General features: G+C 45.3%; 1 protein-coding gene across 3 annotated transcripts in view; it reads right to left on the bottom strand.

The window, feature by feature from the left end:
* Positions 1 to 18,172, bottom strand: part of SLC25A27 (solute carrier family 25 member 27) — a 222,540-nt gene extending 204,368 nt beyond the window's left edge. Inside the window, exons 1-2 of one of the 3 annotated variants that reach the window (XM_078647654.1) lie at positions 17,897 to 18,172; positions 12,756 to 12,935 (exon numbers count right to left, since the gene is read on the bottom strand). In XM_078647654.1, the coding sequence (XP_078503780.1) occupies positions 12,756 to 12,935; positions 17,897 to 17,978 (262 nt within the window). In that variant the 5' untranslated portion in view covers positions 17,979 to 18,172. The remainder of the gene's footprint in view (positions 1 to 12,755; positions 12,936 to 17,896) is intronic. The other 2 variants (XM_078647653.1, XM_078647655.1) reach the window with 2 other exon arrangements.
* Positions 18,173 to 21,810: the final 3,638 nt, after the last annotated feature.

The following is a 21,810-nucleotide window of genomic DNA, read 5'->3' as shown; positions in this document are numbered from 1 at the left end:
AACTTGTCCTACAAGTTGCTGCAGTTGCTGCTGGTGTGGGCGCGGTGACGCGTGGCTATCACTTGGATGGGGCAGGGGGCCCAGAGTTATCCCTATGGCTTAGAGACGTTCAGGAGTGGTCCTTGGGTGAGGAAACGCACATGCAGCGCACGCGCCGTGATGAAAGGCTTCAGGAGGACTTATTAGCATGGAGAATGATGTGTGCTGAGGGGTTGCCCAGTGAGGACTCGGATGCCACCAGTGCCGAATTGTTTACCCCTGAGGAGTGTGGATCTGAGGAGGTTGTGGCGGGAACCGGGGTGGAGGGACCTGTCTCGGCATAATGTTAATGCCCACTAATGTTCCGTATTGTATAGCTCTGTGATTTTTCTTGATACCCGGAGATTTGCTAATGACCGTGATATCTGTGCCCTATTGGACAATAAGGAGGTAACCTACCTATGTACACATATTTTATTGACGATGCCAAGTATGGGGGGGGGGGGTTTGCTCTGTTGCTATTTGTTACACTGTGTTTTCTTCCTTTTATTGAGAAACTACCTGTAAAGGCGGATGAGAGACGGGATCAACGGAAGGCGTGGGAGGGGGAATAAACAGAAAACGGCAGATACTAGCGATACACTTGTACTTTCTGTAGACGCTCAAGTTTATCCTTGTGGCACTTTTCAACCTTGCGCCGCCTGGCCTCCGGGCTGTAGGCTAAATGGCTGTGTACTATTCTATGTGATCATTCTGGCCACTTTCCTCTAACAGTGCCTATGAGTCGATGTGCTTGAATATGTCCTCTACGTTTTCCGCAATAAGCATATTTTTCAAAATAAATTATCTTCTTTATGTCGTTGGACTGTCCCAAAGGTCATTTTACAGATTATGGGCTGGTTTTTAGTGGTATCCTCAAACGATTAATAGCCATCACCCCCGGAATTTGCGGGATAACCTTCCTTTTGGACAGTTTTTGCGTATCAGACGTAACTGTACCAAAAGGGAGGATTATTTCCGAGAGGCTAAGATACTTCAATCAAAACTTGTCTTGAGGACATACCTGTATAGACTGGTCAAACGGGCCATGAAACGGACTTGGTATTACGACCGTGAAGCCCTGTTAACAAAGGAAGGTAAATCATTTGAGGATACCACTAAAAACCAGCCCATAACCTGTGTAATGACCTTTGGGACAGAGTCCAACGACAAAGAAGATAATTAAACACAACTGGCATCTCATTAGGAAAGTTGAGCCACAGTAAGCCTTACCACGTTTTGCTTTTAAAAGAGCAGGGAATTTGCAAGATCATCTGGTGAGGGCTTATAAGGGAACAGCCATCCACCTCAATACAGAGTATGTGGGGTTTATCTCCAGTAACAGGACACTACCCTTGTGGTAATTGTACAGCATGTGCCACAACTAGTGTAGTGAAAAGTTGTAACTTGAATGGCAAAGAGGTTAAGTTGCGTCATCACTCAAACTGTTTAACAAAAAACATGATATATTGCATACAGTGCCCATGTGGCTTAACTTACATTGGTAAAACCACACAGGAAGTTAAGAAACGGGTTCTACAACATCAATCACGTATACGATGTAATATTGTCTCTGCTCCTCTTGTCGAACATTACCAGCAAAAGTTACATATGCCTAATTGTCACGGGGCCACCACTGAGGTGGGACGGGGTGTGGACTTTAACATGTATTCATTTCCACCCCGTCCACAGGATGACTCGGGCCCTTTAATTCGGCTTGGGCTTCCCCTGAGGCGGAGCCCTTCATCATGACGTCACCCCGTGCAGACCAATCAAGCAGTTGGAAGGCGGATAAGGAAGCCTTCCCAGAACCTGTCGGCGCGAAAGCCGGTGTTGGAGAGGAAGAGACACTTGAAGCAGCGAGGACGGAGGAGTGCGGAGGACAGGTGGCGGAGTCGGAGGAGAGCGGAGGACGGGAGGCGAGGACGGAGGAGAGCGGAGGACGGGAGGCGGAGTTGGAGGAGAGCGGAGAGCGGGAGGCGAGGACGGAGGAGAGTGGAGAACGGGAGGCGAGGACGGAGGAGAGCGGAGGACGGGAGGCGAGTCCGGAGGAGAGCGGAGGAAGGACGGTGCGTGTCAGAATCGGAGGGGACAAAGATACCAAGGAGCCAGGAGGCCAACGAGACCGCGAGTCGCCCGGCCACGCTTCAAGGGAAGTGTGGCTAGAAAAGGTACGGGCTCGTATACGGAACGCTTGGTCACGGGGAGGGACGGGGTAAAGCTACAGGGAGGTCACGGGGCTGTGCTGGTGGTGTTTTCTTTCTTTGTGCTTTCTTTTGTCCCTTTACGCCATTCACCATTTCTGGTCTGCACACCCCCCGGGGTTTTATCGCCTGAGGTCCAGTAACAGTTTCGGCTACTCCTCACACCCGTTCCCTTAAAGAGACGTTTGGTCCAATAACCCATATTCTAAAAGCCTCTTTTTCTTTTACTTTTTGTTGCCGTTTTCCTGCCCGGTTGGAGGGAAGACGAGAGAAACGCCCGAGAAGACAATCGGGATCAAGAGACCAAGACTGCTGTTTTCAATATAGTAAAGGAGTGTCTCCTTATCCAGCAGCAATACCAATAAATATTCCAAACCAACCAGTGTCTACCTTCGATACTTCAGTGGCCCCGTTGTACAGTCTCACACTAATGAAATGAAATGGTTTGTACTTGAGGTGGTTAAGAATTCCAAGAGGCGACATAATGTCGATCGGCTCACACAAAAAGAAAATAAATGGATTTGGTCTTGTAACACAGTGGAGAAAGGGTTAAATTCGATGATCGAGTGGCATACCCTGGCAATTTTGTAAGGATTCATCTTGACCATCTTGGGTTACTGCCTGTCCCTTTGTGTGGGATCTTGGATATGGATAACTATAACGGTGTGACTCGAGTTGGGTGCCTTTAGATTTGTTCATGAATTTGTTCATAGCTGTTCCCCGATTTCTCACTCAGTCTTCTAACCGTACTAGTGATATTTAAGGTTTTTTGGAGCTATTTTAAGATATTTGCTACGCTATTCTGCACCCGACGAAATTTTTTCCATTTGTTTCTAGTATGAGTGCAAGTCGTATTATACTGATGTTCATTAAGCACTATGCCTTCAGTCTCTTTTAGACCGTGACGAATGGATTGCAAGCCCAAATTAAACACTTTGGGAAAGCTGTACGAATATTAATAAATGTTTTTGACTCTGATTTCAACATCGCGGGACCATTCCAAGATGGCCACGACTATAGCAGCGATAGTGACGTCACTATTTATCCACCGCTTGCCATTTGTTAAGCCGCTTGTGTCATCACGCCGCACTCGGTCTTTTGGAGTCGGGCGTTTTTGAAACTCACTACGTGGGTTTCAACGCACAGTACACAGTACGTTTTGGCGTGGCGTCCTTTTTACTCCCTGCTCTTGGAGTTACCCCTGTTCGTATATATGTTTTAGGCTTTATTTTTTAGGCTTCATTACGTTGTTGACAGTAATACTGGATTTGTTGCTGTTGGACTTGGCCCTTCTGGCAGGTTCACCCCTAAACTTTTTGCTTTTAGTTGTGACCTGGTTTAGTGATTTTTGGCTTCTGCGCACTTTAACACTGTGACCCACTGTAAAGTGCGTGCGCACGAGTGCATGTTGTGAGATAGGCCTGCCCTCCCATAGGAATGCATGCGGAATGTGAGTGTCCATGGTAGTTCCTGATGCGTGGGGAGTGCAGGTTCGAGTTTGGTATGTGCGAACTCGTGAGAGTAAATGCTGTGCGATGATGTGTGCGGCTTTAATGTGTCTAGTGTGGAAGTGCCACTTCTAGAAGTTGGCATGTGTAATAAAGATGAATTGACTGTCTGGCTTGTGATTGGCTGGAGCTGGCTGGTGTGCCTGGCTCCAGGAGTTAGGATGGGTCTGCCCCAGTGGTGAATGTAGAGATCTGCATGTTGATGTGAGGGAGGGGTGCACCTGGGACCTGAATAGGGCTGGGCTTTACCTACACAATGCTGGCTCCGCCCCCTGTGGTGCATCTGATGTCCCTAGCCTGTCCAGTGAATGGGGAGAGGGGCGGAGCAAACAGAGTGCTCCAAAACTAGCTGCGACTGGTTTTTCCTTAACCCTGCAGCCTGAGCCAAAGGATGTCTGTGTATAAGAAGGGGCTGTGACCCCATGCAAAATGTTCTTCCTGATCCAAACTTGAGGGGGCCCTGCTGCTGCTGCTGCTGCTGGGCGCCAGGAGGACCACAACTGGGGAATGCCTCCCTGCCTGGAGGGCCCTGTGAGCTGGCCCCTGGGCCCAGCCTTTGCCCCCCCTGCCTTCATTACTTTTTAGACTTTGTCCCTGAACCTTTGGGACTTGGGTGACCTGCCAGCGCCTGGGAAGCGATGGCCTCCCCCTCACGAATAGCGCGTTGCGGCGATCCCCCCTCATTTCTTCGTTCCAGAGCACAGGTGCCCACCCTGCGTCTGCGTCAGCTAATATACACGAGATCCCACCCGTTTCATTATTTATTTAATCGGGTGCCAACCCGCTGCCTACTGAATCGCCATAGCGGGTGCCCACCCCGCTTTCTACAGTCATGGAGGAGGGAGCCTACCCCTCGAGATCACCGCTGAACGGCCCACGTGTCCCGGAGCACCACGCTGGCTCCCCGCTGATGTCAGAGGGGACCCGCACTGCCATTGGTTAAGGCGTCCCAGAGGCTCGGCGCCCAGGGCCGCGCTCCGATTGGTTGCCCCAGGAAGAGTACACAGGAAGCGGACGGGAGCCCACCCCGCGCTCCCGAAAGCAGAGAAAGGTGGCGCTTGCACCCGGGGCCCCCGAGAACGAGGGAGAGCCCCGGGGTGCCCAGAGAAGGTGCATGTTCCCTAGCGGAGCTCCCGGCGTCTAGGGAGCCCCGCAGCCACCCGGAGACCGGCCAGGGAAAGAAGCATCCTTCCTCCCCGGCGAGGCTCTCCCGAGTGAAAGAGCCCCACCCGCTGCCTACCGGCCACCAGAGGATCCCCGCAGTCTCACCGGTGAGTGGGGCTGACCAGGAGAGCAAGGGTGAGGCGCAAGACCGGCGCCTGCATACCAGAGTGCCCCCCCCCCCCCCCGCCAGAGGGCCGCTCCAACATAGTGGGGCATTCATTGTTGAAATCAGAGCGCCGTGGCTCCCATCTGATATGTGGGCATATTTCTGTTAGAGCGAGAGGCTCCCACCTTTGTCCGCTTATTTGTTTCGAGCCCACGAGGAGGCATGCTGGTGCCAGGCGCAGTTCCCCAGCTGCCCAACACCTAGTGGGCAGCTGCTTCGTTTAGGCCGGAGAACTCTTGCGCAGTCTCCTTTGGCTGCCTGTGCAGCAAGCTCAGACTTTTCTGGACATTGCGCCTGTGAGCCCCTGAGAGGCCAAGTTGGCCTGGGGTCAGTTCTGTGATCTTTGGCGCAAATGTGATTACCTGCCTAATGTGATTTCTGCATCATGTGTAATGCCTTATGCCTATACCTTTACATGTTTTTTTCCTGCCTAGGAGGTTGTTTGGACTAGTATAGTTATACTAGTGAAGTTGTGTCCCTGCGTGATATATGCCTAAGGTGGTTAGGGTTGCGTAGTGATAACCTACCGTTTACCAGTAGTTACTGGTTGTGTTCTACAAGTGCTATTTTATGTTACAATTATCCTATGCTTCAAGTGCTAATTTCTACCAAGTGCTATTCCTGACAGTGGTCCACGTGGCCCTGTCCCATGTAGATAATCCCCTGTAAATACTGCCCAGTGCCAGTTGGCACAGTGTACCTGTGTAATTCTTATCGAATGTATTTATGGTAATACAAATGCTATAACCTTGTGTAGCTTTTGTGAGGGGCCTGGGATGTTGTTGGTGGTTGCGAGCGCAAATACTTAACTTACATTGCCTCCGGGATCAGCCTTGCTGCTCGTGTCACGTTGCTAAGGGGGTGAGCAGGGGTTATCTTTGGAGTGTAACTTCCTTGCCCTAACTAGAGTGGAGGTTTCTGCCTGACTTTGGCGCAAGCCTCAGCCAACCAGAAATCCCATTTCTAACAGTTGCTTTATCTTTCAGGCGATTTATACGCTGTTGTAAGGGGTTCTTGTGTGAGCACAATACCCTATTTTGAAACACACTGGGTGTTAATCTCTAGGGATTAAGGTTTCTTTCCTACTTGGTTACAAGTATTGATTCAGTGGATTCTTTGTTTTACGTAACATAGGCCACTCGATTTACCTTCGTGAGTACTCTATGATTAGATTGTTTTGATATTACCCCTGTTCTCCCATTGTGCCAATGTCGTTTGACTTCTTCCATATTGATTGGATTACATTGATTCTTTGATGTTGTAGGTGGCGAGATATACTCGAGAAGATGTGTGAGTATTCTCTGATCCCTCGAGCTTTATGAGTTTAAGACATTAGGACTCTGTTGATGTTTATGTCTTTTTATTAGATTTGTGGTAATTAGACCCTTCTTTACTTTTCTTCCGGCTGGAAGATCCTTGAAACGCGAGTCTTTTGAAGCTAATTGGCTCAGAGTTATTTAAAGTCACGTAGTTTTGGGAACACGATTGGTTGGTGGCATGGTTTTTATACATGTTGGACTTTGGAGCCTTTTCTGACACTGTGGGTGTGTTTCACTATTTGTGTTGAGCAGACGATACTTTTTTGATTTATGTAGGTATTTTAAGGATATTTCCGTTTTTACACTAGAAATATATTCTTGTTTTTATATTAGACATATGTGTGCAACAGTACCGTCCTGATGATGGTCCTAAGGATCGTATAGACCGACGGAGGACCGAAACGTCGACGCCTAACATCGTTTTGCTTACGTGCTAATCTTTGTGTTTATAAATTTGATGATCTGTCACGTTAAATTTATATTATGTATGGTATTTCGTTCATCCATACTTAAAGCAAAAGGTGTTTCATATACTACCACCAATTGTTTTTACAGCGTCAGTAGTATGTTTGTTGCCATGTTGCAAAAAATGAAAGTACAAAAGTCTAATTAAATAATCTTCTGGACATTTTTTGGTATTTGTGCAATTCTCCCTACACATCTGAATCCAGGATCACTGCTGTAAAATTACTAAATTGTAAATATTTCCTAAACAAATTCCTTGGGGGACAACCTGTATTGTGTTATTGATGATACCCACTCCCCAGGGGATTATTGAGTGGCTCTATTGTGCTTAGCATAAACATTGGGCATTCAACTGGAACGAAAGACCTCTGCAATTTGAGGACTTGGCTGAATAGATTGGGCGGAGAGGTTTTGACACTTGGACTCTGGAAAGCCAGATCATGACCCCACTAAAAGGTTAAGATCTGCATTCTAAGGACTCATAGCAGACAGGACTGAAGTTTATGGGAGACATCTCTGGTTTAAAGGGAGACCCTCTGACCCACCCCCAACTTCAAAGGCATCCTACAGTACAACTATAGATGACAAACTTCAGCAGGGCAGAGATACTCTTGCAGGGATGTGGGACTAGACATCCTGGTCTGCGTGGTGCACACTGCCAGAGGAATTTGTTGTGCACACGGAGCAGACTGCATAGGAAGGAGCCATGCACCCTGCCTGAATAGTAGCTGACTGTGTGGCACCCTGAAGGTTGCTCTCCAAGGGCTTGTTGGCTTGCCATCTGTTCTTTGTGGCGGTGTAAGGGACATTAAAGACTTCCTGTGAGGGACCTATACCGTCTATGTGTTTCACGTGGAGCGCGGTGCCCTCTCAAGCACTATTTTGTCTGCTGGATCCTGACTGTAGCGCGGCGTGAGCGTGGAACTAAGTATTGAGCCTGGAGACCGGATTATCTTATGCGGATCCCCCAAACTGTGCCCGCACCTAAGGAGTGTCCCCTGCATCGTGGGCCACAAGCGTCTCGATGGTGGTGAGCAGATTCAGTGGCTGCGGGACTCAGCGTGGCCCGTTCGTCATCTGTGCCACATCTCTCTTGTGCGATACGGCGACTGCATGCTCATTGCGTGCGGTGTCGGATTGACAGGTTGCAACCCTCAGAGGGAGGGTGCATCTGTAGTAATGCCTCATTCTACTTAGCAATACAAAAGGGGATGATGGACGGAGCGTTTGAGCAAATCAAACACTCACCCCCAGTCAACTGATCTGGGTTTAATCCATCACCATTCTTTAGCCCACTCAGCCACCCCATTTCAGACATGGCTATATGCAAATCAGTCTGACCCTGTGCCTCATGGGAACAGTCCAGCCCGAACTGCCAAGCCATGTCTTCCATGGACCGGAAACAAGCATCCTGGGACCGGTTTCGGATTCATAATCCTCATCAGCCAGGCTATCTTGAATCCAGTAGCCAAGTGAGCAAGGGACTCACGTCTGAGCATACCCTGCCACACTTAGGGCGAACAAAGCGATACAAAAGGGGAGTACTACTGAACTTGCACTGGTGTGTGTGGAATTGGATTGTCTGGTATAACTCATATCATCAATCAATCAATCAATCAATCAGTGGTTTATAGAGCGCGCTACTCATCTGCGAGGGTCTCAAGGTGCTGTGGGGGTGGGAACTGCTCCGGTTCAGTCGAAGAGCCAGGTCTTGAGGTCTTTCCTGAACGTGTGCAAGTTTGGGGAGCGTCTGATGTTGACCGGGAGTGAGTTCCAGGTTTTGGCTGCGATGTAGGAGAAAGCCCTCCCTCTCGTTCTGCTTCTGTGGATGCGGGGGACCTCTGCCAGGGCGAGGTCGGCGGAGCGGAGGTTCCTCTTCGGTGCGTGGAAACATACTCATTCATTGAGGTATTTGGGTCCGATGTTGTTGAGGGATTTATAGGCGTATCATGACGCACTCGATGTTATGCCTCAATCCAGGGAGGTACGGCGAACCAGACTATGGGGTGACTGTAACCAGATTGTCTGGTGCCACTAGTATCATCACGCACCAGAAGTTGTGCCTCATTTCCAGGGAGGTACGGAGAACCTGACTTGTGGTTCAGTGTAACCGGATGGTCTGGTGCGACTTGGATCAAGGTGCACCAGATGTTATGAATGACTTCCTGGAGGTAGCTGGGACAGCTGCACCCCCAATTCACCGAGTGTTCTGTCTTGCCCTCAGTGCGGCTAATCAACTAGTCTCTCCTCACCCGGCCTGACGACTTTGTAATGCCAGGTAGTTTTGTCCGGATCGGTGTGGGTGGTGAGAGTACATGACAGAGTTGAGAAACACTTCCTAGAGCGATCGAAAGCAGGTCCAGAGATGTTGTGTCCCCAGTGTGCTTTGCAGAACTGGGCTGTTGCCGGACGGCGAATTAAGGGACTCCTTGATTGAACTGGGACAGTCTCCAGCTTTTTCTGCTCAGCATAAAGTGGGTGAACTTCCCAAGTGGTGGCCAACCCGTCCCCCCCCCCCTTTGGTCGACTGTTGCCTGGTTACCCTGATAGTTACTCCAGCCTTCTCTCCTGAGCCCCTGAACAAGTGTGACTTCAGCCTTAAACCTGTGGGCAGAGTAGTGTAGGGGTAACTGAGAGGTGTGGGAGGGATTGCCCCACGGGGTATACATCTATATTATCAACTGACCTGCCGTATATCATTTACAAAGTGTTATGGTGCGGAGTGCTTGTGTGAGCTCCATATGGACTTGCCGATATCCTTTGCACCGCGTTACGGTGCTGTGAGAGTGTGGGGGAGTGTACTACATGAGAACAGCCTGCTAAAAGTTTCACAGTGCAGCAGCGTTGGTGTATTGGTGTGTTATTTACCTAACGAATACTCCGTTTTGACATCAGCTTTACCTGTGCGTCCTTGACCCATGGTGCTGCTGAAAAGTGTTATAAATTCCTTTCTTTACAAATTCCTGAAATTGTTGTGACCTGGGGTGAACCCTAGTAATAGGTGGGTTTGTATTGTGTTATTTGCCAGGGTGGGCTCTGATCAGGCAACGTATATTACTGCATAAGGGTGCTGGCGTAAAATAGTTTTAAGTGTATATTACTGATGTCATTTTAACAAGGTTAGGCCTAGTACTGCTATTAATATTTCCAAATGTGCTTTAAGCCCTGAAATACATAATGTTCATGTTGTGTTAATCAAGGTGTGTGTTGAAAACAATCTTTATTTACACACACCTCATGTGAAGTCTCTTTTGTGATGCTCAGTGTAGTTACTGTGTGATTGTACTGTGCCAATGCTTTACACATTGCCTATGTGATAAGTCTGACCAGTCAGTGCAAAGCTACCCAAGGATGAGCGCAAGTTATACAGTGAGTGTAATCACCTAACCCTGACAGAAGTGGTAAGTTTTGCCTGGTTTGGGCACCGCCTCAGCAACTATCAGTTCCAACAGACATCCACTACTTTTTTTATTTTATTTGAATATGAAGGTGTAATCTTTTGATACACATCCTTGTAAACGACTCCTCTGGAAATACGGTTTCTTAACTGCATGCATTACGCAGACAGGAAAACTCTCCTGGTTTGTGTTAGAGCTGACCAATTTGGGTCACCCAATCCTCAACAAGCCTGCATGTAGATGTGTGAGACAAGACTGGAAGACCAGCCTTAGCAAGGTTGGGGTGAAGGGGGAGGGTAGTGATAACAGGCTCAAGTATCAACAGCACTTGAACGGAGATAATGTGGCACAGTTGTTTCCCTCTTTCTTTGTTCTTATGATTCCTTGCAATATATCTTTTGTGGACTCAATCCTTTACTATTTTGGGATAATGTTGACTTACATATATGTCGCTCTATCTATGTACCTTGTGTGCCCTGTAGGGCCCCTGCATTGTACTGGCTGTCAAAAATAAAATTCTCTTGTGGAAAAAAAAGTATCAAAAGCACGCTGCACTGTACTGCATCAGGAAAGGAAGGCAACTGACAAGCACTATGGTTCATTGGCATCTACCCATAAGGGTTTTGTATGTGGTAGGAGGGGGTTGCAAAGGCCAGTGCTTGGCAATATGTTGAAGTGTGCTTTGTTAGTGGTCTGCAAGGAGTAAATACTATGCGAAGGAGGAATTACTTTATTAGCCTCAGCAAAGCAAAATTAAAAATAAAAATGAAGTATTTGTGCAATGCTGCGGACTGACCGTACCCAAAATACATATTTCATACATGTAATGGCTAAGAGAGGGCTGACCCAATGGCTAAAGAAGCCTGATCCAAAGACCCTCTTTGGAGAGTGTATAATGTATGGGAAACAGCCGTTACATCGCAACTTTTACAACGCACTTCTATTACAACGCAACTTTTACAACGCTGGATCCATTACATCGCATGCCTTTACAACGCATGACATTACATAGCAGATGCTATTACAACGCATGCCATTACAACGTAAGTATAGGTAAGTATATAATTTTATTTTATATTTTATTTAACATTATTTAATTATTTTATTTAATATTAATAATAAATAAATATATTGGGTTTGGGTTTTGGGGTACAGGGGTATTTTTAGGTTTCAGGGTTGGGTTTGGGTTTTGGGGTACATGGGTATTTTTAGGTTTCAGGGTTGGGTTTGGGTTTTGGGGTACATGGGTATTTTTAGGTTTCAGGGTTGGGTTTGGGGTACAGGGGTATTTTTAGGTTTCAGGGTTGGGTTTGGGTTTTGGGGTACAGGGGTATTTTTAGGTTTCAGGGTTGGGTTTGGGTTTTGGGATACAGGGGTATTTTTAGGTTTCAGGGTTGGGTTTGAGTTTTGGGGTACAGGGGTATTTTTAGGTTTCAGGGCTGGGTTTGGGTTTTGGGGTACAGGGGTATTTTTAGGTTTCAGGGTTGCGTTTGGGTTTTGGGGTACAGGGGTATTTTAGGTTTCAGGGCTGGGTTTGGGTTTTGGGGTACAGGGGTATTTTTAGGTTTCAGGGCTGGGTTTGGGTTTTGGGGTACAGGGGTATTTTTAGGTTTCAGGGCTGGGTTTGGGTTTTGGGGTACAGGGGTATTTTTAGGGTTCAGGGCTGGGTTTGGGTTTTGGGATACAGGTTTTTTTTTAGGGTTTAGTTTTAAAATACAATCTTTTATTGTCATTAAAAAAAGTAATTTTAATAATTTTATTATTTATTAAAAATAGTTCTTTATTATTAAAAGTTCTTTTAAAAATAAACTTAAAGTAATATATGTACTAAATAATTATTTAAAAACAATTTAATTTATGTAATTAATTAAATTTAAATTACTTGCATTTAAAAAAAAAATAATATACTTACCTATACTTACATTGTAATAGCATCTGCTATGTAATGTCATGCGTTGTAAAGGCATGCGATGTAATGGATCCTGCGTTGTAAAAAATGCGTTGTAACGGAGTGCGTTGTAATATATCGCGTTGTAACGTCATACATCCGACATGTATACATGAGAAGGAATATTTAGCTTACACCAGACCTAACAAATAGTGGAGATGGAGGCAGCAAGAGTAGGGACATTTTTGAATGTTTATCTGTGTTACAAAGGCGAGGTTTATAACTAATAGGAATAATTTAAAGAAAGATCTGCAAGTATCTGATGAAGTCTTTTACGTTTATTGTATTATTTGTTAACACTTCTACGTAGAGCTTTGGTTGTCTAACCACCGGAACTCAGACAAGCACAGAAGTAAAGAAAATGCCTGGGAAACAAATGCATGCAATTGCAACAAAATAAATGCTCTCACAAGGTTGGCAAATAAAACTAAACGATGTGCTTTGCTCCAGACCTAAGAGCTGGAATCCTAATATACATCAGATCATTTAAAGTATTTCAATAAAATAAAGTACATTGAGACAGTTAATATTAGGACTGATATATAGCATGAGACCAGATTATCACCTATGTGTCTGCAAACTGCAGGCATTGCTCCTTGCCATAGCTTGAGCAAGCCTTCCTCTTCGGCGATGCCAGCAGCTGTACGGATCATCCCTCTGTAGGGTAAGGGCACTCCATGTTCACGAAGAGCTGCTTCCCCTTGAATCTGAAGACGGGTTTTGGTGAGATCGAGTGGAAAGGTCACTGCAGAAACACAAACGTTTGTGAATTATTTTTCAATCAAATCCCATAAACATCTATTAAGATCTTTTCTACTCGAACTTTTTAAATATCATTTACAGATACGACTAAATGTAAGTGGCTGTGAAAATCAGGAGTTTTGGATCTTGTTACGTTACTGAACACATCATATATAGTCAATATGGTTGAGGTCTTGTTAAAACTCCGGCTACTAAGTACAGCGTTGTGGAAATGGGTCTATAGAATCATCATTCAGATTAAACATCTACTTATGTAGTGTCAACTCTTGTTTAAGTCAACGTGAAAGGATCTGAAGAAAAGCACTTTTGCACACGTATGGAAGACTACAAACAGTAACTGTTTCAGAGTGCAAGAATGTTGTAACCTTACAAATAAGTTCTTTTTTGTCAAAATTCAAAACCTTTATTAAGGCAGGTGTAACCTTCCAGTGTGTGAGGAACGCTGATTGTCTCTGTGAAGTAAATGGGCCAGGATTCAGCCTCAAATGCAAAGAACTATCATTTAACTTGACAGATCAAGGCAATTTTTGACTATGGACTCAAACTAAAAGAAACTAGTAGCCACCAGTACAACTCTTTAAAGCCAGTCCCTTTACTCACTCCATCCTCTTTCGGTGTATCAAGAGGGTATGAAATTATTGATTTGGTCTTTGGGTAAGGAGCACTACCATGTTGTTGGGCACTAGCAATCAGAGTTTATGGTGCAATGCAGTCACAAAGGTCTGAAATTACTTTTCAAAATGAGATCAGCTGGCAAAGTATTTCATAGAAGAGCCAGATAGGGCTAGGCTATTAGTCTGAAAGAAGGTCATGTTTCAATACAAAAGACAAGGGCTATATTCGCAAAGAAATTCCAAAATTTTCTCTGGTAATTTTACCCTTGAGGTCGGAGTAAAGTCACAGTTTCTTAAACATTGTCAATGAATCGCAGTATTAGTCCTGGAAAGGTGTCATCTGTGGATCTATTCTTTACAGAAGTAGCTGCATGCACAATAAGCATTTACATATGAGCAAATGTGGAAATTACAGTCACACAAGAAAATATTTCTAAAATGTGCGTTTTTACTTCAAAACATGTTCCCAAATATATCCTTTTACCCTACACACCACCAGTTTTGTTGTTCCCTTCTCATTTCAATACTATACTTCAGTCCACTGACTGCCACAAATCTCCAGACGTATCAAAGGTAATAATGTGATCTACAAAAAAGTGTGTGAACACTCACTCACAAAACTGCAGGTGTTCACAATCTTTTCACGGCAATGATGGACTACGGACTACTCACCTGAGAGATCAGCTCACACTCGCACACACTAATTACACCATACTGTGATTATTTCACTTCTCTGCAATACCATTTCCAAATAAAAAATAAAATTTTGTGCATCCCAATGTGCTAATTTCTATCTTCTATTCTCCCTCTGCAAATGTCAGATGCACAGCTTAGCAAGAACTAGTTGCTGTGCCTTCATCAAGGTGCTGTAGTGGGCGAATATAGGGGAGCACGAGCAACCTGTGGCGAGCCTCACACTAGAGATCTAACGTGAACTGGGCACAGAGTATTTAGTTTCACCGTTGACGGGAGAGGTGTGGCGCAGCGGCAAAAGCGGCTGACTCCGGACTGCCGGATTCACGGTGTGATCCCTGGCAATGGCGCAGCTCAGCATCAAGTGACTCTGGGCAATACCTCACTTAATCTCCCCAACGCCCCCCAGCACCTGGATACCCTTAGGGGTGTTAAGTTTGCGCTTTACAAAGCCAAATCGCTTCAAATCGGCTTCATACATGCCCCATTAGAATACGTTTTTGTATTTATTTTAATGTGTCGAGTGCAAACAAATGCCTGGACTAAGCCTAGTGTCAGGGCACCACACATAACAGATATGCGAATGGAGGCAGACAGTTGATTACAAAGTGCGGCTTCCACCACCATCTCCAGACATTTGCCGCTTTGCTTCCTGTGGCACCACCTAGGGCTGCAGTGTTTGAGATGTTTAGAGGGTAAACAGCCATTACAAAGTGGCTCCTTCCCGGCATAGCCTTAACCACACATGCATTACCATGCATAGCCTTTAGCATGCATACCTTTACAACTAATTACATTGTAAAGGTATGTATAATAAAGGTATGTGTGCGGTAAGGGTGCGCACAGTTACCATGAATAGCCTTTACCACGCATACCTTCACAACAAATTACATTTTAAAGGTATGTGTGTGGTAAGGGTGGTATAGGCTATCAGTGTTGTTAGAGGAAATTGACCCTTCTGCTTCCTCCGTACAACGTGCGTCGCACCTCGGAGGAGCTGGAGAGAGGACGTTGTGGAGATGTAAGGGGGATTTTTTATTAATTCATGATTTTTTTCCAGCTTGGGGGTAGGGGTCCGCTTCTAGGGTTCAGGGTAGTTTTAAGAAGGGATGGTGGCTGAGGTGGGGTTGCACAATGGTATTTGAAAAGGACTGATGGGCGGTGCCCACAGGGGACTGGTTTTAGGAGTTGGGTCAAGGAAAAACTTTACTATGAATATGCCCTTGTCATGCATGCTTTTACAACAAAATTCACTGTAAAGGTATGCGTGTTAAAGGCATATATGGCATTCACATTGTAACACGTGTGGTAAAGGCATGTGCTGCAAAGGAATGCAATCTAACGTCATACAACCTCTTCAATATCTACATGGAATCCCTCAACACCATACTCAAACAAGCAAACATCCCTTACCACCTTTATACAAATGACACCCAGCTCTACTTAGAAATATCCTTACTGGAGGACTTACGACAGCTAAATTCCACTCTCATAAAAGTCCAAAACTGGCAATCACTCACCCACTTAAATTCAACCAAGATAAGACAGAAATCCTCCTCCTAGCCAACAACGGACAGACCGCCAAGGTTCGAGAGTGGCTAAAAACCATTGATGCTTTTAACTGCAAGTTGTCTCTAGCCGACAGTCAAATCTCAGGGGATCACCCTGGACCTAAATCGAGCATGAGCCCACACATACAGAATACAGTGAAAAGTGCATATTACAACTTACAACTCCTAAACCAAATCTAGCCCTTCCGCCACCCGAAAGATCTCAAAATAGCCATGCAAGCTATGATTCAGTCAAGACTGGACTACGGGAGTAACACTCTCACAGGCACCCCAAAATCGCACCAACCCCCCCTAAGAGCCATACTAAATGCTGCAGCAAGAATGGTCACTGGAGTCGAAGACATGATCACATCTCATCCTCCTCAAAGAATCTAAAATGGCTCCCAATTGAAGCCTGTTGCTGCTTCAAACTTCTTACCACACTCACAAAGTCCTTCACACCGGGATACCAGCTTACCTTGTGTCTAAACTCACAAAGACAAGCCAGACGAGAAATCTTGGAAGCACCAACACTCTGCTTCTCACCCCTCAAACAACACAAACAAAAAACCCTAGCACGCTCTTTCTCCGGCAGTGCCCCCAAAATCTGGAACTCCCTCCCAGTATATATTAGGACGAATCCCCTTGTTATGAGCTTAAAAAGACAATTAAAAGATCTCTTTAATTGGTACCTTAATCCTCCTGGCTCTAACGCTTATTAGCACACAGCTTGAATCTCATTCGGAATCTCTTCCCTGAGCTGTATATTAGGTTTGTCCCTCTACAGGAAATGATTTGTTTGATTTTTCAACAAGATTTAACTTGCAATCAATGTGATCTAACACTGCCTTTAGCAATGTTTGTAAGGAGCTCAGATACCCTCAGGTCTTGCCAGTGCTATATAAAACTCCTTAGTTAAATAAATGGTGTTTGTGATATTGAAGCAGTGCCATTATTTTTTTCAAATAAAGGTGGTGACCCTCGATATTATCAACGCTCAAATGTAGCATTGTGTGCTTGCTCTGGTTAAATAGTTTTATTTCTAACCACTACAAAAGAAACCAAAAATAGCATAAACCACACATGCAGATCAGCTGAGACTAATTTGCCATTTATTACCAGTGTTGACAGCCAGGTGGGTCATCTTGACCCACTGGAGGTTTCACCTCTTGTGTTATGACTTCTCATACATATAAATTCACACAAAAAAGAAACAGTTAAAGGTTAGATATGGTTCATCAAACATAAAAAAGAAGCCCTGAAGTAGACCAGTTTCGGATGCAACAGCATTCATGGTGTGTATTGTGCTTTGCATAAATTAATGGGTAGCTTACGGGGATTTACGGTGTTTGCTGAACATAACTAACATTTAACTGTGGAGAATTTCTGATTTTGTTTTAAATTTAGTACTGCCGTGCCCTCTGCATGCGATATGCACATTACACACGGTTACAGGGCCAGGTTTGCAGACAAAATATTGGCTGTGTGATAACAATTTCGGGGGCAGGGGGGTGGAATGAGGATTTTGCCACGGCAAAAAAATATATTTTTCACACCTGTGAGTGTCCCCTAGAAAATCCATGGCGTCAAGCACCTTCCGTAGTGCCTCTCCTTAGTTGTGGACACAAACATCGCGAAAAGCACACTTTCCGAGTGAAGTTTACAATCCGACACGTTTCTGCATCTTGAGCAACATTTCCTAATGCACGTTTATTAATACAGTTGCTCCAAGTAAGGTTCTATCGGGCCACATTACTGCCAATGCATGAATACATATATACACATACAAACGATGCAGGGCCCAGAAGATCACAGGTGTCATATCAAAGGAGTCCTCCAATGTTTGCCAAGTCTGCTGATATTGTTCAACTTTTAAAAACTTTTTCACCATAATGATGAGTTCAATACCAATTAACAGGGTCTATCTAATGCAACCACCTATTTATTATGACCCCAAAGTGAACATGACAAAGCCCTTGGTGTCGCATATTGGGTCACTGTAAAATGTCTGTGTGCTTATCTCACTCCTACTAGCAACCTACTGCAAGGTGCTGCTGGGAATGGATTCTGGGGTCAAATGCCAGTACCTAGCTCTGCCACCGAGGCCGCGCAGGCGGACAGCACGAACTTTGTCAGGCGGGGCCATCCCTCCTCCGGTTGGGTAGGCATTCACGGCGCTGGGTGTGATCCCAAACAAGGGTCAAGCACTACAAGTCCCAGGCTTCGGCGGTACTTCTCGCGGGGTGTCCTCCTTCAAAGAGATGCCAGCCGATGCCCGCTGAGACTCCTCTGGCATTCCCAGCGGCGAGGGAGCAGAGTCCATGCCCCGCATGACTGGCGCGGGCCGGGGAACCTCTCGGTTCATGCAGCGAAAGAGTGGGGCCAGAGACATAAATGAGGGACAACGGCTCGCACTCGAATCATCAAAATAAAAAAGGGACTCCACACTTACGTGTAAGTAAATAGTTTAGTATACACTTTATCCAGCGGCCGAAGGGCATTGATAAACAAGCATTGGAAATGCAATCCGTCTCGCATTTATTTGAGTTAGAGCAATTAGCATTGTATATGGCAATGTCTTTTACCTATGTGTTATGGAGTGTATGTGTTTGGTGTGTAGTGGAATTATGTGGGTTATATTTGACTAGTTAGTTGTGTAATTGTCTGGCGTGATATTCATAGCTTCCAAGGTTTCAGATTGCTTATGTGTGACATTTTCATAATTTCATTGAAATTATGAGTGACATTCAACGTCTATGACTGACACTTTCTCGTGAGCAAAAATAAAGCAATGAAGGCAAAGGAAATATATAAAAACCAGAAATCACTCCCACTTCAGCAATAAGAAACTCTAGGAGATCTTAAAACATGCTACAAAACACCAGAAACATAGCTGCCAGGTTTTCAAACTACTTAAGTGTGACATTTTGGTGGTGTCAGTGTGCGAATGAGCAGGGCTACCGGAATTATGCGCTTGTGCGGTGATTTTTGCATAGTTGTAGATTTGCCACATTGGCCACATAAACCTTCATCTGCTGCATTATCTGCAGATTAAAAACAAAATGTTTCTAGCTCGGATGGTTCAAAAGTTAGTAAACACACATTGACACCTGTTAACGCACAGTGAAAGGCCCTTCCCAAAGGTTTGACTGGTCAACTATATGTAGTTTATTGCTATATGAGGGTGTTAAACTGGTAGTAATCAGGTACAACTAATGCCCACACAATGTTAACAAGCTTAAAAATTACAATTTAATGAAGTAGTATTATCCCAAAATGTGCAGCATAATTTGCCTTTTCTTGTCCCCTTAATTTACTCAACTCTGCCGCATAGTTAGACCCTCCCCTGCTGCATGATTGCAGTGGCCCTGCATATGAGTGAACTTCTACTGTCAAATGAGCAACACTCTGAGTGATACTTTCTTGCAAGTAAATTTAAGCAGTAATTTACCATTACTAAGATCTGTGAAAGGGCTGCTGGTCCTTGGAGTTTCAAATCGTTCCTGTTCTCGCTTCACACTGCTTTTACCTGCAGTCTTTCACCGTTAGCCACTTGTTCCCTCTTTTTCTCCACATCTTTTTGGAAACCTTAATCTGCATAATTTGCATCATCTGTTTCCTCATCCTCATTTGTTTTTCAATATGTCCTGAATGCACTACTCGTATCGCCCCCGTCATCACACACCTACCCACCCGCTCTTCCCTCACCTTAAACCACGCTTTTCTTTTTATGCAATCAATATTTCGACATCTGCAGATTACTCCTGCACACATTTTTATATAAAATAGAAATCACAATTGACCTACATGTGAACATCTCTTTACAGAGAGGCCAAGGCTTGGATAGTGTAAACACCTTAATTCAACCCATTGTGGGAAGCTGTCTATGCCTTCAGCCTCAGCCACACAGCTCTCTATCAGGACCCATAATAGTCACTCACAAGCTTTAACTAGCTCAGACACCTATAACCAACCGAGTGCACTTCAGTAGATTCATATCTGTTTCATGAAAACACTGCAGAAACAACATCGTATGGAAAATGCAAATACTTTTAGGGAATATAAGATAAAGTCAAAATTGTTTTAACGGTTTGGATTTTCTTATAATGCGTCACTCTGGGGCACGGTACCCGGTGAAATGAAATATAGGTAAAATTGCCAAGCCCTAATCTATGTATCTTTTCTTCTCTGTCACACCAACCCCAATGCCGGGGCTGTCTCAAACGTCATGTGGGAGTCTTGATTTTGCCCATGATGGCAGGTTTGCACCGCAGCTTTAGGGTGGAAGGTTCCTGCATAGGTGATCGGTCTGAGAATCTGTCACGGACGAGATAGTGCTGTGTACTCTGCCACACACATACACAATGGCCTACGGGGTTGCGTAGGTAATGTGAGCATGAGCAGGATAAACAAATATTACAGAATTTAAACAATAATCTAACAAATCTCACATTTTGGAGTGCAACAACATACAGTAAAACATGCCATTATTGCTAAATCAGGCTAGCTAGGGGCCGATTACTGCTGGTGGATTCAGTGAGCAGCTGGTTGCAAAACATGACGGTCACAGTGTTTGACCTGCACTCCAGAATCTAGATGGCGTGGAGGAGGGGACACCCATGACCCTCATTACTTTTCTAAATAAGTGCCTCAAGTATGAAACAAGCTAAGCGTGAGAGAAGCGGGCTGTGGATTATCGAGTCTCAGGATGCTTTCCTTCCTCATAACGAGCCATCACTTCCCGAAATATGCCGTTACAATTATTTCAATCACTTTAAGGAAATTATGTTTTTTTGAAGCTTATAGGTAAATTCACTTTGCTTTACAGTGGGGCCTAAATAAACAATATTAAATAACTTACTGGCGCGGCATGCCCCACTACTAGGGCTAATGAACGTGCGGCTGGGTCTGCATCATCATCATCATACGCCACTGTTATTTACGCGTCTTCACGGAGCAGTGTGTGTGATACTCATGCTATGTGACAACAACACTACTAAAATCACTCAGTGGCAGGTCAAACAGACTTACTTCTTCTTCTATAGTCTGTCTGTATCACAGGCTGGCAATGGCGGCGTTGCAGCAGCGTTGTTAAGTCCTCTGGCACTCTGTCTCTGAGCGCGAAATAGGTGCAGTGGCGAGCCCCTGCCCACCGGTCACGGCCGCACAGCACTGCAGCTCCCAGCAGCGTCCAAGGCCTCGACTTATGCTTGGCCATGATGCTGAGAGTGTCTATGCTGCCTTCCGATCCAACGTCGTTTAATATGCACAGCATTCAGAACACCTCTCCAGTTGAATCCCCCGCCGCTTTCCGAATCCGACCTCACTTCCTGAAAGCTGTGGCGCGAGCTGGAATTTAAATGCAGCCGGGCTAAAATATATAACATTGTAGCAGGCAGCGGTGCACAAGATCTGCTTACTGAGCCTGCTGGCAAGTCTCTGCCGGGGGCAGCAGAACCCTCAGCCGGGGCATAGGTGTCACATGGGCCAGAGCACTAGCGTAGCAAGCTTCAGCGCTGGTATATTGGAGTGAGACAGTGAAATTTAAATGCGTGACAATGCATTTCAGTGCGGTGATGCGGAACACCACACTGAAATGTGTTAGAGTCACGCTTGATGCGTAATACTTGGCAGGCCTGTATGATATTGTGTGGTGTGGAGTGGAATTATGTGGCATGGTGTGCTGTGGAATTATGTGGCTATGAATTATATGGTATTGAGTGTACTGGAATTATGTGGAGTGGGATTGTGTGGTATGGAATGTAATTATGTGGCATGGTATTTGTGTTGTGGAGTGTGGTATGTAGTGGAGTTTATGTATGTGGGGTGCTGTTGAATTTTGTGGCATGATGTGGAATTGTGTGGTGTGCAGCCCTGTTACGCATTTATAGCACCTCCTCTGCAAGCCACAGCAGAGGGCTGCGAATTAGTACCACAAAGAGCAAAGCTGCACTTCAGCAGCGACTCCGCACGCTGCTTGCGGCAGGCTTTGGGGCTGGTT

This window comes from Lissotriton helveticus, chromosome 6 (genome assembly GCF_964261635.1).
Source record: "Lissotriton helveticus chromosome 6, aLisHel1.1, whole genome shotgun sequence".
Classification (NCBI taxonomy): domain Eukaryota; kingdom Metazoa; phylum Chordata; class Amphibia; order Caudata; family Salamandridae; genus Lissotriton; species Lissotriton helveticus.
The sequence above is the reverse complement of the archived record's forward strand: the minus strand, read 5'-3'. Positions and strand labels throughout refer to the sequence as shown.